This window comes from Gracilinanus agilis, chromosome 1, assembly GCF_016433145.1.
Source record: "Gracilinanus agilis isolate LMUSP501 chromosome 1, AgileGrace, whole genome shotgun sequence".
Taxonomy (NCBI): domain Eukaryota; kingdom Metazoa; phylum Chordata; class Mammalia; order Didelphimorphia; family Didelphidae; genus Gracilinanus; species Gracilinanus agilis.
The window spans coordinates 126735343-126760880 of NC_058130.1; the positions used below are offsets into that span (position 1 = coordinate 126735343).

General features: G+C 37.7%; 1 protein-coding gene across 1 annotated transcript in view; it reads left to right on the forward strand.

Annotated features, from left to right (window-relative positions):
• Window positions 1-25538, forward strand: part of GLIS3 (GLIS family zinc finger 3) — a 407867-nt gene that overhangs the window by 232247 nt on the left and 150082 nt on the right. Inside the window, exon 3 of the mRNA XM_044677238.1 lies at window positions 22591-22752. Within this exon, the coding sequence (XP_044533173.1) occupies window positions 22591-22752 (162 nt within the window). The remainder of the gene's footprint in view (window positions 1-22590; window positions 22753-25538) is intronic.

Sequence of the window (25538 nt, forward strand, 5' to 3'; positions counted from 1 at the left end):
CTCTAAATCCTTAATAAAGAAAATTATACAGGTAGAGTTCATTCTTTTAGTATTTGGATTTAATGATATGTAAAGAGTTCCAAAATTGGGGAAAAATGAAGTTGATCACCTCATTCAAGTTAGACAATATTTATACAACTTTCTAGCCCTTATCTTTCTCTACCCCCACCTTGGGGAATCTAACTAGAGATTGATCATAGGATCATAGAATTAGAATTGGAAGGGACCCCAGAAGCCATCTAGTTCAACCCTCTTGTTTTGTAGTTGAGGAAACTGAGACCCAGGGAAGTTTATGAGACACAGGGAAAATAAGTGACCTGCCCAAAATCAGAGGTGGAATCAAATGTAGGAGATGAAGAAAGCTCCTCTGATTGCCCTTGGGTTTGTTAAATGTTTTTCGGTGAGGGGGAAGGTGGAAAACAGATGCATTCACACACTTTTAAGTTTAATCTGCATTATTAACTTTCTTCAGTCCAGACAATCAACATAATAATAAACCAAGCTCTGATTTATTGGATTTCTGAGATTTCTGAGCAAATGTTCACACTGAAAATTTAAAGTGGGTTCTCCTAGGACCTGGAGGAGTTGGCTTCACCACACTTCTGAGCATAGCTCTTTTCTTTCAGGGTCTTGTAATAGAAAGAACATCAGGCTAGAAGTATTTCATGTTTTGGTGCTGCCACTCATTAGCTCTGTGATTGGGGGCAGCACAGTTTTCACATTTGTAAAGAGAAAATAATAATCTCTCTCTTAACTCAAAAGGTTGTTCTCCAGTCAAATGAAGAAACAGACAGAAAAGTACAATATCTTGTAAACTGTAAAAAGCTACGTAAATCTAAGGCATGCTTGTTAATAGTAGATGATTAATAAACATGTTGATTTGTGGAGGAAAAAGTCTGAGGAAAAGGCAGAATCACTGGGTCAAATGATAATAACAGCTATCATTATGCAGTACTTTGTTTATAAAACATTTTACAAATATTATCTCATTTGAACTTACCAAAAACCCTGAGGGGTAGGTGCTGTCATTATCCCAATTTTACAGATGAGGGATCCAAGATCCAGATAGGCTAAATAAGTTGTCTGAGGTTACACAACTAGTAATTGATGGAGGTTGAATTTGAACTCAGGTCTCTCTGACTTCTGGGTAAAGAAGTGCATACTTTGAGCCATTTAGCAAGCCTCAAACTGGCATTTAATTAGATATATTTAATTAAAACCCATTGAAGAATTCAATTATCCACATCAGACTCAATGCTCAGTATGTGGGAGTCCAGAACAACTCAGTAAAGTTTGAGGCATGGTGAAAACAATAAAAGCAAATTCATTGTTAAAAGCCCATCCCCATTCCCATCTCACTAAAAGGAACGATTGCCATCCTGCAACATTCTATACCCTGAAATGGAAAGAATTATTTCTCTCTTTCTTGAGTTGTTTCCTCCTTCCTTCGCTGTGTCCCCAGGTAGTATGAAATCTAACATAGACTCCAGGAAGGATTCTTTTATTTTTTTTTTTTAAGGTCATTTTCTCCATAGGCTCTGCCTTGAAATGGCCTGGATCATTTCAAGTTTGAGACTAATTTGCATATCTAAATAGATAATTCAGGCAATTACTGGTGGGGCTTCTGTGTTCTGAGAAGGGGTTTGAAGCTGCTGATGCCTTTCATTAGAAGTCAGTTCCAAATTGCCATGAAATTTGGAGCTGTGGAGGACCATCTTCTTTTTTTAATTTAAGGACAACTGCCAAGGACAGGATTTTTCCGGGCTCTGAACTCATGTCTCTGGTCATGTTTCTCTGTTTTCCAGCATGAATTCTTTCACTAAATAACTACTCTTGGAAGATCAAAAGCAACATCCCCCAATTTCATTTTGTTCTTGGCTGGGGCTCAGGATGGCTATTTTTTCTTAATTTAAGAAAAGCCTTCTTTCCTCAAGGAGAAAAGAAGTGGCTCTATAAATCATAAGACAATCGGTTTACTAATACATGTCCCAAAGTTACTCTGGTACCAATACTCTTCTATATTATTTACAGAACAGCTGAAATAATTGGGATTTGAATTTTCAGATTACTGTAAAGTCAAGCCCATTGTCACTTATTGCTCAGAATGATTGCACCATATGTATGCAGCTTAGCTATTTCTTCATCTCCCTGTAGGATAGCTTTGTCAAAACGGGTTGAGATATTTATGTCTGTGCAGTTGGAACCTAGAAAACATTTGCATTTCATATAGCATTTGGAAATGACAGAGGGCTTCATTTATGCATTCTTTCTCCCTCTTTCTTTTCTTGACCAACCTGTCTGATCTCTACAGCCCCACCCAGCCTTTATTATTCTTTTTATTCCTCTTTTGATGGAGCACTGTTCAGTTTAGGAGGGAGTAAATTCAATGAGAAGACTAAGAAGAAGAGGAGGAAAACATCTTAAAAAAAAACAGCTTTTAAAAGTTTTAAAATAATAATTTATTTTCTAGGGGTGGGACAGAGAAGAAGCATGTTCTTTCATTTTCACACTACCAGAATTTAGGACTGTACAAGCAAATTAACATGGGAGACAAATGAATGTATCAAAAAAAAGCATTTATTAAGCATTTCCTAGGTGCCAAGTATGCTAAATATTAAAAGAGAGACAGTCCCTGCTCTCAACCAGTTCATACCACTCTAATTGGGAGAGAAAGCACATAAATGAAAATCCCGTTGCAGGACAGATGGCAAGGCCCAGGGGTTCTTAACTTATATCAGTAGGCTCAATTACCATTGCAGGGGTCTGAAAAGGAAGGAGAATAAGAGCAAAAAAAATGTAGTGGGAGATAAGAGAATCAAAAAGAAAATAAATAGTGAGAAAGACAAACCACATGTGCTATGTCCAGTCCAGAGGTTGGTATATAGTTTTGTGCCACACTATGTATGGCTAAACAAAAATTTTCATCTGTGAAATTCATGTAGGTAATTAGGTGGTACAATGGATAGAGCAGAGTACTCTACTTGAAGAAGTCAGAAAGTTTTGAGTTCTAATCCTGACTAAGCTCTGGGCAAGTCAATTCATTTCTCTGTGCCAAAGTTTCCTCACCTATAAAATGGGGATAATAGTCACTGCATCAAATAACCTAATATATATAAATCACTTAGCAAACCCTAAATAATTATACAAATGCTAACTTTTATTATAAAAATAACTGGAATTCATATTTCATTTTATAGTTTGCAAAGCACCTTTCTCATTTATCTCATTTGTACTCCACGGCAATCTCAATACTTAATAACAGATGTTAGTGTTGTCTTTACAACTACCAGACTAGAAACAGTCTTTCTCTCTTTCCAGCTGTGTTAGGGTTAGGGGATGGGCATAGTGCTACAGGGGATGAAAATCTTGTTTACCCAGAGAAGGATGCTGAGGCTCTTTATCCTGGTTCCAATGCCTGGAAGCCAGCTTTGTTATGTTTCATCCCAGTTTTCTCTGGTATCCTTAAGGTGGCTCAGGGAAGTCTAGTCTCTTGTCATTGGTTCAAGCCCTTTCATTCTCTCAGTTTTAGGGAGAATGGAATACCCTATTCCATTTAACCACCTAACAGCCAGATTCACTTTTTACAAAAGAATATTTGCCACAAAGGTACAGCAAGAAGAAAAACACCAACCTCTCTCCCAATAACTGAGAGCCAATCCTTCCTTTTAGCACTTCCATCTCTGGAGAGGGCAGGGGAAATAGTCGCAGTATAACTCAGTTCTTCTATAGCATGAGTCCACCAAGTCCCAAGTCCCAATTGCCATGCTCTCAGCACCTAGCATAGAGTCTTTTAATAGTAGATCATAGGTTATTAAAGCACAGGATTTTGATAAAGCTGACAGCCACCTGAGAGAGTCTCAGTACCCATCCCTGGGTAAACAAGATTTCATCCCCTATAGCACTATGCCTGTTCCCTAACCCTAACACAGCTAATGGAAAGAGGCTACTCCATAGTAGAGGAACGTATTCTCCCAGAAGCACCTCTATCTTAGATGACCTGTGCCTGCACTAAAACCAAGTTACATAATATAAAAGTTTTAGCACTGGAAAGAACTCTAGACCCCATTTTGTCCAAACCCTCATTTTATTTCCAGTGGAAAATAGGGGACCAATAAAGCAACTTACCCAAGATTATACTAGTGAGCCCCTAAAACAGAATTTGAACCTAAGTATTTCTAATTCATGAATCTAGCATTTATTCTACTGCCCCCCACCATAAAGCCCAACCTTTTTGAAATTGAGAGCAACGTGTAATATTTCTATTTCTGTATCCCCGGCCCCTAACATGGGTCATAGGATCGTGATTGAGAATTGGATGGGACCCTAGAAAGTCTCATGTCCAACCCACTCATTTGCACATGTGGAAAGTGACACATTTAATAAATGTTTGTGGAACTGAATTGAAATTTTATGGTAGGAAATAAGCCAAAAGAAGGAAAGAAAAGAAAAATACAATTCTGAGACCTGCTGGGCCCCACCCAGATGTAAAAGATTCAATTGTATACAAATGATTTAATAAGAATAAGGTTTCTGTTCCCAGAGTAAAAAAATTCTGTTTTTATCAAGGCTTTAACTCTAATCAGAAGATGTCAAGCAGAACTGGCAAATTAGGGGAGGGGAACCAGGACAGGACTTTCATCTTGGGGAAGTCTTGAGTGAGTTTCTCATAGATTTAAGTGTGATGAAAAACCTCATCTTCCCAGAATTAAAATTCTGGCAAAATAGCCACATATGAGCCATATTAAATATAGTAATAAATGTAATATATTGGGAAATACTGGAAAAATAAGAGAATACAACCCAGAAAAGGTGAGGTACTTTTTCCCAACTAAAGGAAATGATAACATGATTCCAGTTTTTCTGTCTTCATCTAGCAGATTTTCATTCCATGTTGGTTCCATCAGGCCAACTAATATTTATTCATTCAGGCAGAATAGAGTTGGCCTGAAAGTCAGGAATGTCTGACCTAAAGTCCTGTTTCTGACACCACGCTGGCCTTGTGATCCTGGGCTGGGTAAATTCTTGGTTTCCTCAGGCAGCTCTGAGAGACTATAAATTGCAGAACATTAGCTGCAATCTGCATTGGGAGCAGGAGTTTCCAGATTGAGGAGTTTCCTATGCCAATGAAATTACAGGTCTGGACCAAACACAAAATTCACTTATTCACTGAATACCTATTTAGTGCAGAAACCCTAGGCTAGGTGTTATGAAGATACAAAAATGGCCCCATTTGTGCTTTAGAGAAGCAATATGATGTCATAGTGGATCAAATGCTGAGCCTAGAAACAGGAAGACTCATCTTCCTGAGTTCAAATCTGGTCTCAGACACTTATTAGCTGTGTGACCTTGGCAAAGTCATGTAACCCTCTTTGCCTCAGTTTCCTCACCTATAAAATGAACTGGAGAAGGAAATGGCAAACCACTCCTGTAGATCTACCAAGATAATCCCAACTTGGGTCAGAAAGAGTCGGGCATGCCTGAAACGAATGAACATCAGCATGGTGCAAGAGAAAGGGCTTTGACTCTAGAGTCCTATTTACTGAGGTCAGATGCCACCTCTAAAATTGGCTACCCAACTGACCATAGGCAACTCATCAACCTCCTTGGGCCTCCGTTTACTAATTCAGACTAGATAGCCTGCAACCTATGATGATATGATTTTTAGGAAATTATTTCTTCATCATTTTCCCCATCCATGCCTTTATTATCTTTAAAGGACAGCAGAGACAATCACAAATATATAAATAGTATATTCATGTATTTTGTTTTTGAGCATGGTCTTTGTGGTGAATTTTGAGGCAGCTTACCTTTGTTGGAAGAGGGAAAGGTTCTTACTGGGTGGTATTTCAGTTTATGGTTGAACATACTACAGGAACTCAAAGCACTTCAATAAATGTGGGCTTGACCCTTAGGGAGAATCAGGAGATGGGTTCTTTGCTCACATTAACCTACCACATAGTGCTAGACACTGTGGGAATAATTAGCTGGATTGTTTTGCATTGAAACTGGGGGACTGCAATCATTGAAGAGAATGATTTTGCCAGGAAAAAAAAGGGCTTATAGTAGTTTTTGCCATTTCCAGGGATTCTCCTGTATAATTTCAATTTGGAGAAAATTGTTAATGTCATTTAGGATCATTGCCTCTTGCAATGTATCCAAACTATACTTTTTTTAATCCCCCATCTAAAAGAAATAGAATTAACAATAAAAAATAAGTCTAGTTTTCCAAGTATTTTCCTCTTATTTTATAATCTACCTCCATTTGTGAGCTATAAATCCTCTCAAAGAAAGAAAACTAAACATAAAATGTAAAAGGAGAGACGGGAATAAGTAACCCAGCTACCTCTTTAAAAAAAATCCAGTCAACCATCTTTTGCACCCAAGACACCAAGACCCTGCTAGATGGCACACACACACAACTGCTCAACTATATCTACCCTTACATTTTGGGAGAATTTTAGTTGATATAGTCATCCTTAGGATGTATGGAATATCACTTAGGCCCATTCTAAGTTAGAGGAGATAGAAATTGTTAGACGGGAGTGATTAAGGAGAAAAGGCATGCAGCTGTTAGATGCCTGAAAGACCTTAGGAAAGATAAAATTTTGGAAAGGAGGCAAATGTGGCTGAGTGGCTAGAGGGTTGGACCAGAAGTCAGAAGGATGTAGGTTTGAATCCTGCCTCTTATACTTACTATACAACCCTGGAGAAACCTCTTAACCTCAGTTTCTTTATCTGTAAAATGGAGTAGTTGAACACAATGATCTCAAAGTTCCCTTCCAGTTCTAAATCTCTAATCCCTACGAGTGGCAGGAATTCAAACCAGAAAAGGAGAAATATGTGTCAACCGATCACTCCACTGGACTGAAACAAAATGCCAATGATCCAGAGCTGTTGAGTCTATTGATAGTTTTTTAGAGAAAAATGGTCTGTGGGTTTATGGGAGAAAAGAGCAAGGTGAAAAAAATTGAGAAGAATGAGAGGAGAGAGAAAAAATGTTTCAACATCTAGGATATAGAGGGGGTGGTTTAAAAAAAAGACTGAAATTCAGGAATTGAAAGGAAATCTTATAATTGTATCCAGGTGAGGTGGGGGGAGCAAAGTAGGATATGCTTGTCTTTGGGAAGACTATTGAGACAATGTCAGGGATGAAAGAGAAGAAAAGCAATGAGACGGGAGATCTGAGGAGACAGTGAAAGGTTCTAAGGGTCGTTGTGGGTTGTCACAAAGACTTTTAATAAACGAGAGGTAAACCTGCAATCTGGACCACAGCCTGGGTAGAATTGTGAGGAGTGCACATAAATTTGTGATGGCAGAGAAAGCTAATGGAAGTTTTGAGTGAGGCTCAATTTTAGGATCAAGTTCAAATATTTTCCAACTTGTTTCAAAAAATTCAGCCAATTTCAGATGATCTGCGAAAAGATATATAGAATAATATCTCTATGTAGAACATAATAAAAATCCAGGAAGTTTTAGCCAGGAAAGTACAAGGTCAAGAAAACATTTCCATAATCCTTTCTACCCATGTTGCAGTGATGGAAATTTTACATTTGTAAATAAAAGTAGGTTTAGATACAATTTTTTTAATCCCGTCTTTCCTGCCCACTTGCATCCTTTCCAAAAGTTCCCAGGGCCAGGCCTTAAGTGGCAAAAGCCATTAACAGACACCATGTACTGTGTTCAGCATTTTTTGGAATTAACTCAGTGTAGGCCAATTAATGATAAATTATTCTCTCTGTGTGTGTTTCCTTTCTCACTTGGCAAATCCCTGCTTGCCTATGCAACCACACTCACAGATTTTAAACACACATACTAATTCTGCATTCTATGTGTGTTCATGGATGGTTCGGGGGATGGGCATGTGGGTGTCTAAGTGTTAAAAATGGGTGCCCATGGGGGGATTTGCAGGCACATATGCAGAGAGTTGCACCCCGTGTTTCTGATAAGATTAAGTAAATTGATTAAAACAGTTTGCCTCCATGGTTTATGTTGCTGGATATATGTTAGCATACATTCTGTTGAAATCCACAGATAATTTCACCATCGGAGATGACAGAATTCAGCATCCATCCCAGGGAACTCATCTCAGCATTGCTTAACTACATAGAACCAAGGATGCCAATTCTTAATAAAATTGCTGATTTGTGGTGGCATTTCTCAGCTTCAAGGGCAAGGAATTGATGGGCTCTAATGACCCTTTCCATCTGGGAGTACACCAGCTAAGTGCCACAGTTGGAAAGGGCAAACCCAAGGCCTTGGTGGTAACTTGAGTGTTCTGAGCATGCCAACCCTGAGGGAAAAGACATAATTAGGATCCCCCAGGATTGATCCTAAACGGTGGCCCCCTCTGGAGTTCCTAACCACAGCACAGCAAGCAGACGCATGGTGTCCTGGCTCTTGTCATGGCATGACTTATGGAAATAGCCTGACCTGAGGCAAGTGGCACATCAGGCTCCAAGACTAACCTTCTTTGCAAAAGGAGGCTGGCCATGGACATTCTCATGTGCTCTAATGGGGCTCTTTTCGTCCTAGATTACAAGGGAAGAGGGTTCAGCCTATCTGTCTTAGAACATTTGAGAAAGCAAAACAAACCGTTAGCCCAGTTTTAGAAGAATTATTTGGGAGTGTTTGTTTTCTGGATGTAAACAAGAGGGCACATATCTCAAGGTATTGCTGATTTAAAATGTTCTCCATAGAAATGTATATATTTTAGTTCAAGTTAAGAAAGGGTGTGGAAGTGAAATGGTTCATTCAGTCCATCAGCATTTCTACAAAATTCTCAGAACATCAATGAAGAAGTTAATATATGGCATCAACAAAAAAAAAAAATTTCAACCATATGTTGCTATTAGTATTGTTTTCCCACATGAGTAACTACTAAAATAGTTAAATGTATAACATTCACTAATTTTACATCACGAAAATCTAGCATTTAAAGCCCATAAATATTTTCTATAGCTTTTGTGTTGATGAATAGTGGATGTCATGTTCAGGGATATCTGGCCCCATTTCATTAGGAAATCTAGGAAACATTAGATTGAAAAATTGTGAGCCTTGGAAGGAGAGAGTCTAGTTAGGCATCTTTCTCTTTTACTCTTTTTCTGATCTTTTCTCTCTTTTCTTCCAATTTTTCTCCCACTTAGTTGCCCATACAAGGTTTTGTGAAAGATATATTATAACATATTAGATAGGCAATACGAAGGGACAATGAACTGGTCCCAAAATCGAATGTGAGGAAAAAGGGCTGAATTCCCTTGAAAAACTATATTATGTTTTTATTAAAAATATCTGGAAACAAAAGCAAATGAGAGGCAGATCCCTGAGACATTGAGTAGGTCCCGTGAAGGATTTAGGAGAAGACATTGGACCCACACACACACATCACACAGGATGTCATGAAATAGATGACTGTGATCTGCTCTGTTGTAGAAGGTATCAGTGTTACTGCAGAACCATTGAAGTAGTGACACCAAAAACCCTTTTTGAAGATTTCTCTCTCCCTTCTCCCAGCCTTGAATTATTTTTGGAATCTTGTTGAATTATTATGGAATTATTACTGGAATCCTATTGAATATTATTTTGAAAGACCTGGGATATAGGGAAGGACAAAAGTATATAATATTTGGGATAATATATGAGCATAAAGGGTCATGAGATAGATCATCAAAAATCTCTAAAGTGGTCATGTGGACAATTTTTTTTTCAATTGGGAATAAGTGGCCCTTGATTATATTTCATTTTCCTCTAGTTACCTCATTCATTCCAACACAAATGCATTCATAATCTTTTGAATTTTTTTCTTGATTCAACATGTTAGTCACAAAACCAAAAGACTTACGACTGGAATATATCTGAGAAGCTATCTGACCCAGAATGATCATTTTACCTATGAGGAAACTGAGGTCTAAAGTTTTATACGACTTAGATAGGGCCACACAAAGAATAAGGAACAGATTTAGGATTTTAATCCACACCTGACACCAAATACAATGTTCTTTCCAATATAATACCCTGGCACACTGGCAGCTAGGTGGTGCAGTAGATAAGAGTGCCTGGCCTGGAGTCAGAAAGACTCATCTTCCTGAGTTCAAATCTGGCCTCATATACTTATTAACTCTAGGTCCCTGAGCAAGTCACTTAATTCTCTTTGCCTCAGTTTCTCTATATGTAAAATGAGTTAGAGAAGGAAATGGAAAACCACTCCAGGTATCTTTGCCAAGAAAATCCCAAATGAGCTCATGAAGAGAAGGATACAATTGAACCAAATGAATAACAACAAATCAAAATAACACTCATCAGTGTGGTAGGGGTTGCCCAAACCTCATAGCTAGGACACTGTTATTCTGAGGAAGCTTGGTTTACCTATGTGGTTTTCTTATCCAAAGGAGAGGGCACTACTTGACTGCCTTAAGTCTAACCCACTGACAGCAGGTGGGAGATAAGCACATCTCCAGAACTGTTGCATCTCTGAAATGCCCTCTCAGATTCACATAGAAAATCCAACTTACAATCTTGAATTTGCAGATGCATTCCCCTCCATACACCATCCACATGCCATTCACATCAGCTCAGGAAAAAAACACAAAAATATACACACACAAAAATGAAGCTATATCAGAACTTCAATATGCTACAAAGGACATTAAGATACCTCTTGCATGTTACTCTTTTTATTTTAAATGTCAAATGGCATTCTTTAAAAATGTCTAAGGTACATTAATTTTGCTGTATCTGCTTTATATCCATCAATAGATTCCCTTGACAAACAACTCTAGCATTGCAGAGTACAGTAAATGCTTAGTTAGGTAACCTTTGTGTTATCCAGAATTCTTAATCAAAATCAAGGAGTGCAATGAGCCAGGAAATTGTATTTATGAGCTAGTTAATGGCTTTAATTTGCACGCCGTAGTAAAAGAAAAACACAGAAACTATAATTTCTTTATTGCAATTTAGGAAAACATTACAGAGGGGGTTTTATATTAATCCCACAAAACTTTAATACTTCCAGAAAATCAGGATGAATCAAGACTCTTTGCCACTTTGGAATGCCAAATGCATGGCATGAGCTAAAGTGGCTGACTAATTGAGGCCAAGAGGTGTTATATCCTCTTCCCCTCTCCTGCTGCCACCACCACAAAGAATACCTTGGAAACAGAAAGGTGCTGTTTGAAAGTACAAATTGCAATTCTGCTTATATTCTTGGCTCCTTTAACTAATCACAGCTTTGGTGTGTTGACTTCTTAGAGTGGGAAGATTCTGACACTCTTCATGGGACAGTGGAATGAAAGGACTTGGCTTCAAATTCCCTTTGATGCTTACTACGTTTACGATTTCAGTCAAGTGATTTAACCCTTGTAGGCTTCATTTTCTTCATGGGTAAAATGAAAGAGTTAAACCAGATGGCTTCCTTTTGATTCTAGAGCTATGACCAAGGCTTCCCTGTCAAAACTTTCACTGTTTTTGTTTATTTCTTTTTAAAATTTTTGAGTTCCAAATTCTCTCCTTCCCTATAGCCACTCACTCCCATCCTTTAAAAAGACAAACAACAGGATAATTATTACATGTATACAATCATGGAAAATATATTTCCATATTAGCTACTTGTTGGGGAGAGGAGCAAAAAAAAGATAAAGTGAAAAAAATGTGTTTCAAGATACATTCTGAGTTAACCAGTTTTCTCTCTCTCTGGAAATGGATAGCATTTTTCATCATAAGTCATAAGGTGATGTCATGGATTACTGTATTGATCAGAGTAACTAAGTCTTTGACAGTTGATCTCTTTGGAATACAACCTATTAGGTATATTACTGGGTCAAAATATATGAAGTAATTTTAAAAATACCTTACTTTCCATCTTGGAATTAATATTAAGTATTGGTTCTAAGACAGAACATTGGTAAAGTCTAGACAATGGGAGTTAAGTGACTTGCCCAGGGTCACACAGCTGGGAAGTGTCTGAGGCCACGTTTGAACCCAGCATTTTCCATCTCTAGGCCTATCTCTCAATGTACTGAGTCACCTAATTGCCCCCAATATGTAGTTTTATACCCTTTGGGGCATAGTTCCAGATTGTTGTCTAGAACCTCTCATTGTTGTTAAAAATGAAGGGAAGTTTTCCTTCACTTTCATTACTCAAGGGAGGACCCAGGAAACTAATCTTGGGCTAACTAACCCCAAATCTCTGACTTTCATCTCCCATATCTGCAATGGAAAAGTTGGAAAAAATGACCTTTAAGGACCCTTCTTTCTCATTATTTCTTCATGATCAAGTATGACCCAAGAATTACAGGGATAAAGGAAAGAAAATCATGGGAGCTTGGTGAAACACTGGCAGAAGGAATTGGACCAAATGGATGAAGGGATTAGTGAAGTCTCGGGACTATACAAAACACGAGAGAGTATATAGGGTACTTCATCTTCCCCCTCCCCCAAACCCCCCATTCTCACTGTGGAATTAACAGTTGGGAAGAAAATACAAAGTGGAACATCACTTACTGTAATGAATATATGAATTGAGATATTCTTAAAAGCCTAGAATTAGTTGAATGATTTTCTTTTTTCACCCCTCATGTAGCACTTTCAACAAATTAATATGGTATCATGTTAAGATTTTCTCAAGAGTCTAAGACTGATCTGAATGCATTAGGAACAGAAACGACTAAGTAGAAACCAGCCAAACCATATGTCATGAAGCAAAGAATACTGATTAAGAAACAAAAGCAAACAACTGAAATGCTCCTTTAGAATCTTCCTGTTTCGTTTCCATGTCTTTTTCTTCCTCTTTTCTAGGCAACGCTGTCTGGCATCTTCCCAACTCATACTCATGTGGGGCATTTCAAAGTGCTTGACATGACTTTTAAGGACAAGACTTGCCAAAAATATATTAAGAAGTGTGGGATTCTTCTTTGTTTTGTTGTCTTGTCGCATTGGTCACACTTTATACCAAATTTTAGCTACAGATATGACCTCATATTTACTAGAAGTCATTCACTATCAGTGCCACATATGGGAGATGTTTTGGAAACTTGATCGGGAGAGAGTTGCTTTTATAAGTACTTGTATTAAACACTTATGCTTCTCAGTGAACTAAAGCAGTCTGTAGTAAAATAAAAAATTATGGAGTACATTAAAAAGTAGGATGATAAATCTGTACCCTCACTTTCTACCCATCTCTTCAGTTGATTAAACTTTCAATCAATCACAGGGCAATCAAATTGAATAATAGCTTTGATTGGTTATTATCCAGGTCTAACTGGATTAATGTTGATTGACAGCTTATCCTGGAAATGAAAGGTGGGAGAGCGGGGTTATAAGGAGCTTCTATGTACTCTTATTCCATCTTCGCAAGAAGGAAAGAAAAAAAAGTCTTTATTAAATGTGTAATAAGTAACTTATTAACACATAGTGATGTACCAAATACTATGCTAGGTTCTAGGGATGCAGATTGAAAAAGCAGGTCAGTACTTACTTTCAAGAACACACTTTCTAATTGTGGGAGACAACACAGGAAAGTTGAGCTTCAGGCCTGAGAGCATTGCAGGAGGATCCTGAGGTGTATTGGAAGGTCAGATGGCAATGCTTGCATGTCTGGAGGGCATACTGGCAGGGCCAGGGATGAGGACAGATAGCTGTTCCTCTCCTCAGAAAGCCTCCACCAGCCCTCAGAATTTACCAAGTACATGTTGCTGCTGAAGAAATATCAGGACAGAAGCAGCCTCTCTGAATCATGGTACTGCTACTTGTTCTTCCCAATATCTCCCTCGCCCAGTCCCTTTGGTATTGTCATAGATCATTATTTTGATCAGAGTAACTAAATCTTTGACAGGTGATCATCATCACGCTACTGCTGTTACGGTGTACAATGGTTCTGCTCACTTCACTTTACATGAGTTCCTATGTCTTCCCAGGTTTTTCTGAAAACATCTTGATAGTCTTTTCTTAAAGCACAATAGTATTCCATCACCGGTCATATACCACAATTTGCTCAACCATTCCCCAATTGATGGGCATTCCCTCAGTTTCCAGTTCTTTGAAATTACAAAAAGAGCTGCTATAAATATTTTTGTACCTGTGAGTCTTTTTCCTTTTTTCTTTGATCTTTTTCAAGATGGGAGCTTTCTCCACTAGCATTTTTGATACCAAGGCATCTTCTACCCATGACAATCAGCCATGACTGGGTAAAGAACGCTAAATGTACCCTTGAATCAACTTTGTAATTCATGATAAAATAATACAAAAAGTAATTAAGTCTAAGTTAGTTGCATAGGAAGAAAATCTAGTTACTTGAGTTAGGATCTCAAAATTGAAATATATATCCTCTAAATTTCCCACTCTGAGCCCTAACCCTAGTGCTCCCAGGCTCTATAACATGGCTGTTTCCTTGTAGTCCTGTTCAAAAAATTGATCAACAGGTGAATTCATGTGCTAGATCTTCAGATTTTGATCCCTGAGTGCCCCCTCTCAGGTTTCATCCCTAATGTTTTGTCTCTATGTCTGTACATCTACAGGAGAATGATGAACCTTATATTTTCATTTCCATCCTAAGAGTCCCTCAAATCACAGAATTATTCCCCCTAGAAATCTTAGTGGAGAAGTCTTGGATTTACTGTGATTATATGCACAGCATTAAAAATGTTTGCTGACCTTTACACTAATGCCTCTCAGCCCTCTCTTTCAGTGGTCATACATGAGATGTAAGTGAGCACATAATTCATCAGCCAGCAACTTGTGCCACACAACCAGCTAACACTAATGGGATTAATTGAACTTGACTGATGAAATTGTAAAAGCTCAGACTGCTAAGGGTCATAAACATTGGCGCCTTAATTGAATTCAAATGTATATTAAAAATGTCCAGTATCATAGAATCCCCTCTGCCTTTGGTCTGTTGACATTACAGATGCTATGGAAACCTGATCAGGAAATGGTTTCTGTTATTAGTACTTGGGGTGCGCACTTATGCTTCTCAGTAGACTAAGTAGCTGATTAGGGGAGGGAGTAATATTTCCCTTGATTATTGGTTACACATATGGAATAAATCCTATTTTAATGGTGTCTAATGAGCCTTTCATTTTCAGTACCTTACACAAAAGCCTCTAATAGAAAGGGAAAGTAATATTTCAAAGGTCATCTTAATGCCACTTAATGTCAACGATCTGTAATCAAGCCAATATATATATAGAAGATGATTATAGCCCCGCTTTTGATTCTTTAAACAAGAAATAGTCCAAAAAATTAGCAAAGCATTACAAGCTAGCAGATTTCTGAAGGCTGAGGAAGTTGTACTTTTAATTAAATCTTGTGATTTAAAAACAGCTATATAGAATTACTGTGCCAGAGGTTTCTTGGGGTTTTTTTTTGTTTGTTTATTTGTTGTCTCCTTTTCAAAATGAAGATTCATTTGATATTTCAAAAACCAGGGAATTTTTGTTTCCTTATTTTCTAGGAAATTTAAATTGATCAATGATTTCAGCTGCATGAAGACTCCATTTAACCATTCAGATGGTTCTCTCTCCACCCCTTCCTATCCTTTGCCATTCTTATCTATGTCTTTCCATAAAGCCACTTCCACCCAAGACTTATGACTCCTCAGGTTCTTTTATTTGGGAGTGGGAGGGGGAGTACCAAAACAGGATTTCAGCTCTCTATCCTGTGGTCTCTCATTCTTGCTACCTGGCTAAGTCATCCTTTTTTTTTTTTTTTTAATCCTTATCTTCCATCTTAGAATCAATAGTGTGCTTTGGTTACTAGGCAGAAGAGTGCTAAGGGCTAGATGATGGGGATTAAGTTACTTTCCCCAGGTCTAGGAAATGCCCAAAGTTCCCATTTGAACCCAGAATCTCCTATCTCTAGATCTACCTTTCCAGCCACTGGCCTACCCTGTCATTCCTTTTTTCCAATCAAAAAAGTTCTCAACTATATTGTTTATATTCCTTTTTGGGCACAAATCATCTTGAAAGTACTCTAGAGCCTTACCTTTAACCTTCATATATTGTTCTATTATGGTGGTCTGCCTACATATCCAAAGAAAGCCACAATTTGAAAACTACGAGTTGCTTTACTCTTATGATAGGTTATCTTTTTACAACCCTGGAAACATAAAATATGGTGGGAGAAAAGTAGAATATCTATCTTTTTATCTCTATTTCTCCATGGTTAAGGATGCTCCAATGAAAATAGGAAGGCTCAGGGAGAAGGCTAAAAGCATGCTCCAGCTAGACTTAAAATGAAACTCTAGAAAGCTACCCATAGGGCATATTTATACTACCTGGGAGAACAGTTCAATAACCAATAATTTATGGATTACATGACTAACTGCACTTTTAGAAGGAGCAGGTTGGAGCAGTAGTAGCAATATGCTATCACTAGAATTACCTATAAAAGAATAATGGGGGATTATCTGACCTAATTAGATGAATGAGATTGTCCATCTCTACCCTAGAATATGATCTTTATCTCCTAAGTCTTCTAGGTTTGACTATATATTTTACTAGGCACTTCTGAAAATAAGGGGGAGACAGTATTATACTTTAGACATAAACACTGGCTTACAGACCAAGAGATTTGTGTTCTAATCCTTCTTCTTAGCTTGCTGTGTGACTTTTTTTTTGTTTTTTTTTGTTGTTGTTGTTTTTTAAACCCTTAACTTCTGTGTATTGATTTATAGGTGGAAGAGTGGTAAGGGTAGGCAATGGGGGTCAAGTGACTTGCCCAGGGTCACACAGATAGAAGTGTCTGAGGCCGGATTTGAACCTAGGACCTCCCGTCTCTAGGCCTGGCTCTCAATCCACTGAGCTACCCAGCTTCCCCCCTGCTGTGTGACTTTTGACAAATCATTTGACTTCTCTGGAGCATCATGCTCCTTTCCTACCAAAAGGAAGGGGCTGATCTAGGTGATTCCTAATGTTTCTTCCAGGTATAACCTTTTAAATATATTCTATTTCACTCTATATTCACTGTTACACCTAGTAAATGTAGGATTTTAATGAATAGTGTATTCTCTCTGGTCTTACTGTCAATCAACTATCAGTCAATTAGCAAGTATTTATGAAGCATCTACTACGTTAATGCTGGAAGATATCAGAACATAAAAAACTGACCATCAAGGACCTCACATTCTCTTAGGAGACACATGTACATAGATAAGGACATATAAAATAGACATAAAATAAATACACAAAGTCTAAATACATATAGTACAGTTCTAATACATAAATAGAAGTTATTAAGTTAATCTGGACAGGAGAGGCACTAACAAATATAAGAATCAGGAATTTGTTTTTCCTTCCACTTCTGATTTTGAGTGGGGAGCTGTTTGTTTTCCACAGTTCCCTGCCATTTGTCTCTCATCTCTACCAGTTTCCCTAAGATCGTAATAATGGGTAAGAAAATATCTAAGGAAATGAGTAAGATTCTTTAGTTAATAATGAACATTTGGGTATAAAACTAGAATCTTCTGTCATTTTGACCTTGGATAAGTCATTTGATGAAACTAAACGGAGTTCTTTGGTTATAAATTTGGCAAGATAATCATTGGTACTACTTCTCTGAAATGGTAATTTTAGTGAATGAGCTCTGAAGATTATGAAATGTCATCAAATGTATGAGCTATTGAAGTGAATTTACCAATACCAACAAAATTTAAGATTTGCAAATGAATAGAATTCTGCAAACATTCTGGGAGATCCCAGCAATATTGGAAAGTAATTATGTAAGCTTTAAAGCAATTGGCTAATAATTGAATTGAGGTCTAGAGAGGTCAAGGAAGCATCAGCCTATCCATTGGTTATTACCAGCCAAGTGGGCTCCTGGAAATCATATTGGTTCTGGATCTTTAATGGAGGTTCAGAATCACCACAGTAGATGCAGAGGGCCTAAGTTATTCCAGGACATTCAGAGATACTGACTTACTTATCTATGGTCACCCCAAACTGCTATATATTGGTCTTCCAATCCAGTATTCACTCTGCCTTAGATTTTGGAAAGATGTAGAATGGAATGGGCACTAGGACCTGCCCTACCTGCCCTCAGGTGAGCCCCATAACTGAACCACAGCCAAGAAGAAGCCATGCTAGGAACCAGGCTACGGGTCTGGCATGCCCTGAAACCACAGGCTCAGTACAACCCTAAGTGTGGTTCATTAGCTGATTCCAAGTTAAATAAACTCAGCTCCAGGAGTTTGCTCTGAGTTGTCATTTAGAGAGAACCTTATAAAAAGACACTCTTACCTAATGATTAGGGAGTCCCTTTATTTTCAGTTGCAAAAAACTAGGGGAGATGTCCCCTTTACTTTTCTTTCCATCAGCCCTCCTCCCTGAAGCCAAAAACCTTGTACTTCTTTCACTCTGTCGTAAAAGTCTTTGGCTTCATCAGCAATCATCTTCCGTTCAGGCTAAATTTGTTCTTTCTTATGTGAAGGAGAAATCAGGAAAACACCGAAATTATTTTAAGCAAAATATCAAAATCGAAATAAACCAACATATGTCTATGAAACAAGTATAACTCTCAATCAAAAATAAATACAGCTTTCATAAATTTCTTTAAATATTTCAGCATGTGGAATCCAGGCATTTAAATAGCTAGTAGTTTGGTTTATTGGATCACCTTACTGAGGTGGGTTGCCTTTTCTTTAAAGATCAAGATTTTAATTAAGAAGGTTTGATCATTTCAAAATAGCCTCATCCATGAATGTATTCTCTACCAGGCACTGAAGTTAGGAAAGAAATACAATGAATGGCATTACTCTCTGGAATGTGTATTATATCTGTTAACCTTGGGTGAGAATCATTTTGGATCTTAAGAGCTGAATCTCCTTAATAGCTTTGAATCTTTGAAGATATTATATCTCAAGAGCTATTTCAATTTTACAAGTCACTTCATCTTTGTAGATGGTTGTTGAGTGTGAAAACTATATATTCAAGTGCGCTTTAAATGTTTAAGACCTGATTACAACCATTGTTCTTGTTCAGTTCAATCCTACTCTTGGAAACCTCACTTGGGGTTTTCTTGGCAGAGATAGTAGAATGAGTTGCCATTTCTGTCTCTAGATCATTTTACAAATGAGGAAACTGAGATGAACACGGTTGACTTGTCCAGCCATTCCATCTCCCTTCTCTAATCAAATTTTCATACTATTCACCAAGTAAATTTCCTGATGTACCAATATGCTTGTGCACATGGCTTCCGTCATTCTTCAATACCCCTTGTGATCCTGAATTCAGAGATCTGGAATCTGGCCTCTCCTTGCCTTTCCAGGATTATTTTGCCTTCTGTACACTTCACACACTCTATATATTCTCCATCCCCCATTTCCTCATGCCTCTCCCCTCCCTGTGGTTGTTTATGCTATTCCCTATCCCTAGAATGAATTACCCTTCCCAATTCCCATGAATGACTTACCCTTCCCTATTTCCATCTCCCCTGTTTGAAGTCCCTCATTTTTTTTAAAGACCCACTTTTTCTATGAAGTTTTCCCCCTTTACAAAAAAATCTCTCCCTCAAATTGTTCAAAGTGCTTTATATTTATCTCATTCTCCTTTGTATCATATTTAACTATGTATTTATCCTTCTTCCCTTTAGATGGGGGAATTGGGGTAGGACGAAAATGAGCATTTTTATATTGCTTCTTCTCTGCCAGACACTGAGCTGAGTGCTTTACATATATTATCTCATTTGATCCATACAATAATCCGGTGAGGTAGCTGTTGTTATTATCCTCATGTTATGGTTGAGAAAAAGGAGGCAAAGGTTAAGTCACTTACGTAAGGGCATAATGTGTCTCAGGCCATATTGGAACTCAGGTCTTCCTTACTCAAGGCCAACCACTCTATTCACTGGACCACTTTGAGAATAGAGTGTGTATTAAATTTGTCCTATGCTTTGTAGATACATAATAAATGTTTGTTGAATTGAACTGGATGGTTTAATGGATAGAATATTAGATTTGGCATCAAAGGTCTTTAGAAATCTAACTCTGTAAAGTTATTACATGTATGACCTTGAATAAGTGACTTTACCACCCTGATCCTCTGTCTTCTCCTTTGTTAAACAAGGGAATTATAATGAATAATTTCTAAAGTCCCTTTTAACTCTAGGTCTTGTGATCCTATGAATTAAAAGCACCAAAATGGCTTGAATATTTTAGAAATTAAATCCAGTAAACATTTCTGGCACTGTTACTGACACTCCACTGAGGAAGTTTTTTTGAATTTTCAAGGTTTCATTTCTACCCCTGCTCTTCTGTAATATTGTTTTATCAGTTTGACAGCAGAGCTTACAAATTTATTACCTGTTTTGAAAATGTCTTAGTCACAGAATAGTTTTGAATAGCCCAGATCATCTTATTAGGTGTGGCATGTTCTCAGATATTTTCTTTTTGACACGGTGACATATTGCTTTCATATAAAAGGTATTTTCAAAGACACAGAGAAATGATATGGCTATGAAGCACTGGCAGGCATACACACTGCCTTTTACAGAGGCTCCGTGGGCTTCTATGTTCTGTATTATGCTAATTTATTACTATGACTTTTGTTAGTTTATCAGTTACCAGAAAGTTTCTTCTCTCCTGGTTCCTTCAATTTAGACCAATTTGGGAATGGAAAAGTGTGTTAATTTTTTAATAAATCTTTAAGACACGCATCACTGTATTTTTACAAACTTGTCCAGATGGCTCACAGCTAATTTTCTCTGACATAAGTAATCACAAAAATCTAACCCAAATTTGGTACATAAAATGACATGTATATTTGGTGGAGAAATGCAGTTCCTATAACATCTAAATGTTTTTAAAACTAATGCTTCTTTGCTGACTGATTGCTTTTTAGTCTGCCAGTACTCAGGCCATTTTCATTCCTTCCTCAATGAATTTAGTGTCTGGTTCATAGTCTTCCTTCTCACCCCTACTCTGGCTTTCACAGAGTCATCCTTATTCTCATTCACCCCATCTATCCACCCAATTGCCAGTTCTCATAATTTATGTCTTCACATCATTGGTCAACTATTTTCCCATAACTCCACTCACACAGCCATCTTCTCGGTTGATCTGTTCAGTCAATTAGTATTCATTAAGCACTTAAGAGTTCAAGCCTTCATCATACCTCACCTGGATTATTGTAAAGGTTCCCTAATTAGTTCCCCTTCCTTCAGTCTCTTCCCACTCTAAGATGTCCTCCATAGAAATGCTGAAATGATTTTCTCAAAGTTCAAATTTGACTATATTATCTATCCTCAGTTCCCTGCACCATAAGCTCCAGGGACTCCTCATTCTTTCCAGAATCAAAAAGGAAGTTCTTTGGCATGCAAAACCCATCCCAATCTGGCCTCCTTCTGTCATTCTAGTTTTATATTTATATACACTATGATCCAGCAGTACTAACCTTGCACAGGACCCTCCCTATCTCCTTATCTTTGCAATGGCCATCCCTGACAGTCTTTATTTTCTCACTTGGACCTCTTGGAATCCAAGGCTTCCTCCAAGACTCAATTCAATTGCTACCTTTCATAGGAAATCTTTCTAAAAACCCCCAGATGCTAGAGCCTTTCCTTCTAAAGCTACCTTCTATCTACTCTTTATGTATTTCTTACCTGCCTATTTACTTGAATTATTTCCCTCCTTTAGAATATAAGCTCTTTGATCCAACCATTCTGGAGGGCAATTTGGAATTATGCCCAAAGGGCTATAAAACAAAGCACACATACCCTTTGATCCAGTAATGCCATTATTAGATCTGTATCCCGGAGAAATTTTATAAAGGGGGGAAAGGACCTACTTGTACAAAAATATTTACGGCCGCGCATTTTGTGGAGCAAAGAATTGAAAATTCTTTGGATATCCATCAGTTGGGGAATGGCAGAACAAATTGTGATATATGATGGTGATGGAATACTATTTTGCTGTAAGAAATGATGAACAGGATGATCACAGAAAGAGATGGAAAAACCTACATGGACCGATGCAGAGTAAAATAAGTAGAACCAGAAGAACATTGTACACAGTAATAGCAATATTGTGGAACGATCAGTTGTGATAGACTTAGCTATTCTCAGCAATACAGTGATCACACAATTCTGAGGGACTCATGACAAAGCATGCTATCCCCCTTCAGAAAAATAACTGTTAGAGTTGGAATGCAAATAATAAATAAACTTTAGTTTATTTGGGTTTTTATTTTGGGATTTTGGTTTTATATGCATATTCTCTTAAAAAATGAACAATATAGAAATATGATCTGTATAATCCAGATCAAATTGCTTACCAGATACAAAAAGGGGGAGGAAAGGGATGTAGGGAGACAATTTCAACCCTATAACTTTAGAAAACTTATTTGGAAGATTGTTATTACATGTAATTAATAAAATAAAATAGTTTTTAAAATGAATAAGTATATCTTTACATATTCAAAAAATCATATAAGCACTTTGAGTTTAGGAAGTGTTCTTGCCTTTCTTTGTATCTTGCAAAGCTAATACAATACCTTTCACATAGTGAGTATTTGATAAATGTTTGTTGGTTGATCAATTGATTAATAGAAATAAAAATTATGATTTCCTTCACAACTCAATATTGAAAAATTATACATTTTTTTCCAGTTTGAAGGCTGCAAGAAGGCCTTTTCAAGGCTAGAAAATCTCAAGATTCACCTAAGAAGCCACACAGGAGAGAAACCATACCTGTGCCAGCATCCAGGATGTCAGAAAGCCTTCAGTAATTCCAGTGATAGAGCCAAGCACCAGAGAACCCATCTGGACACTGTAAGAATGGACAGAGGTTTTTTCAATTTAAACTTTAATTCTCAGTGTTAAAAAAAAATCCTAATATTGAGGCAAGTAGGTGACTCAGTGAATAGAGAACAAGGTCTGGACAGGAGGTCCTTGGTTCAAATTAGGCTTCAGTCACTCTCTAGCTGTGTGACCCTGGGCAAGTCACTTGATCCCAATTGCCTAACCCTTACCACTCTCCTGCCTTTGAACTAATATTTAGTATCAATTCTAAGGCTGAAGGTAAGGTGTTTTTTAAGTACTCTTAATATGACAGCTGATTAGAGGTAAGGTGGGGACAATTTCCCTTGATGGCCTGCATTTTGATTGATTACCCAAGACTCTTCCCAAAGGCAGGAGTGCCAAGAGGAGAGTGGCTAGAGGGTGCCACAATCAGATGTTCTCCCCTTTCTTTCACATAGATTCAACTCCAATCTTAAAACTAACTGATAGGAAAGCATATTAAATCAGTGAATTCTCTGGGAATAGAAAGGGAATTTGAGTAATACATAGTAATTTAAATGGACAAACTAGCTGATATCAATTGCCCTTATAACCTATGCACAAAGATGGTGTATGTTGTGGATTTTGAAGTGTTGTGGCTGGGGGAACTGCATCCCCCAGGGTGCCCCAGGAGTCCCTCCTCCTTACTTCCTGGTGTAGGATTGGTCTTGAATGGACCAATCCCGTGTTGGGGAAGGCACCAGTCCCCCCACCCCCATTTCCTGGCATGGGATTGGTCTGCTCAGGACCAATCCCATGCTAGGGGGAACACCACGCCCCCTACTTCCTAGTGTGGGATTGGTCTATATAAGGACCAATCTCGGGCGTAGAAGGGAACTTTGAATCTGAGAGGATCAGGGTTTAAGGGTGTAGTTAATTTGAGCCTAGGGGAACTCCAGTGGGTTTTTTCTTTAAATAAAGTTTTAAAAGGATCAAAGACAGAGTTTTTTCTTTTAGCATCCTCAATATTATGTACATAGTAATATATGCATATGTATCACTATATATATTGAATATGATTGTTACAGAAATGTAATATTGAAATATTATCTCTAATATATTCTGGTTGTGTGACTTTGGGCAAGATCACTTAATCTTTCAGTGTTTTAGTCAATTCTGAATCTCAAATTGAAACAACAACAAAAAATGCTAATAGCATTGTTAGAGGGACATGCCCTGGGCATTTTCACTGGCTACACTCCATACCCAGAATTCCCTTCCTCCTTGCTTGAACTCCCAGCTTCCTCTAAACCTCAGCCAAATCCCACATTCTTCCAGAAGCTTTTCCTTGTCCCCTTTAATTCTAGCACCTTTCCTTTAAGATTGTCTTCAATTTATCCTGTGTATATTTTGTTTGTATTTAGCTGTTTACATATTGTTTCCATGTAATTAGACCATGAGCTCCTTTTGGGCAGGGAACACCTTCCCATTTAGTGTAATGGCTAGCCCAGAATAAGTAGATAATTAATACATTTCCATTGACTTCACTTGAGTTGTGAGTTCCCCATAACAATAAAATCACAGGTGAAAACCCGAACCCTATCCCTCATCCTTTAGGTTTTATTGTACTTTATTTTTTCACTAGAACTAAATGAAGGTCCACTGAAGCATTAAAGCTTACTGAAGCTTTTTTCTTGTCTACAGCCATGAACAGAGCAGCAAGAAGGGCTTTTTGAGTATTACTCTACATGGGCTTTAGACATTAGAGATGTTTCTATCCTTAGGTAGGCTAGTACAATGGATCAATCTGCTACTACTGGATAATGATGATGATAGTATTTATTTTGTTATTTACAGTTGCCAAAACTTCACAAATATCTCATTTCATCTCCACGCATCCCTGTTGTGACATAATAGAACTTCTTATTATCTTCATTTTTACAGATGAAGAAACCGAAGCAGAGCTTAAGTGGTTCTGAAATAATGTTACCATATAGCACTTTAAATCTTGTAAAGCACTTTAAATATGTTATTTGCTTCTTATTCACTCTATCAAGTAGGTACTATTCTTATCCCTGTTTTACAGATGAGAAAACAGAAGCAGGCAAAGGTTAGGTGACTTTCCTAGAGTTCCACAAATAAGTAAATTGAGACTGGATTGAACTCATTTTCCTGACTGTAGACCTAATGCTCCATTTATTGTGCCACATTTAAATATCCATGATTTCATCAAAGTGGATGCTTTGTGCTTTAGTAGATAGTTTCTGGGAGTCATCATGGCCCCAAAATTTAAACCCCTGATTGCTTGAGAGCCAATTTTTTGGTAATGACCACCTCTGAATTTAGCCGAGGCAGTTCTCAGAGGAAAGTTCTTCCAACCATTTGCCAAGTCAGTACCAAGAGCCTTTCCAGGTTAGTAAGACCTTTTGGTTTGCTTTCCACCTACATGGACTTGTAGGACCCAGGGTTCCCTCCCCAACTGCTATGAAGCATTAAAGTTGGCTTTAGTAGGGGAATAATATAATGCTGACAATATAAAGAGGCAAAGTCATGTCATGGCTAGAAAGCTGCTCTCAAACTAGGAAGATCTGAGTTCAAGTTTTTACTCTTACCTTCTACTAGATGTGTAACATTGAACAAATCCCTTAATCTCTCAGGGATCTTGGATACTCTCTAAAACATTGGGTTGCAGAGAAGGCATTGATCTGCATTGTTACAGGGTATTTTCTTCACCTAGGAATGCCCCCATAATAATCAGTATGTCCATTGCTAAATCGGAGGTCCATTGCTAAACCCCAATAATAGCCTAATATAGTAATATATATATATGTATATAT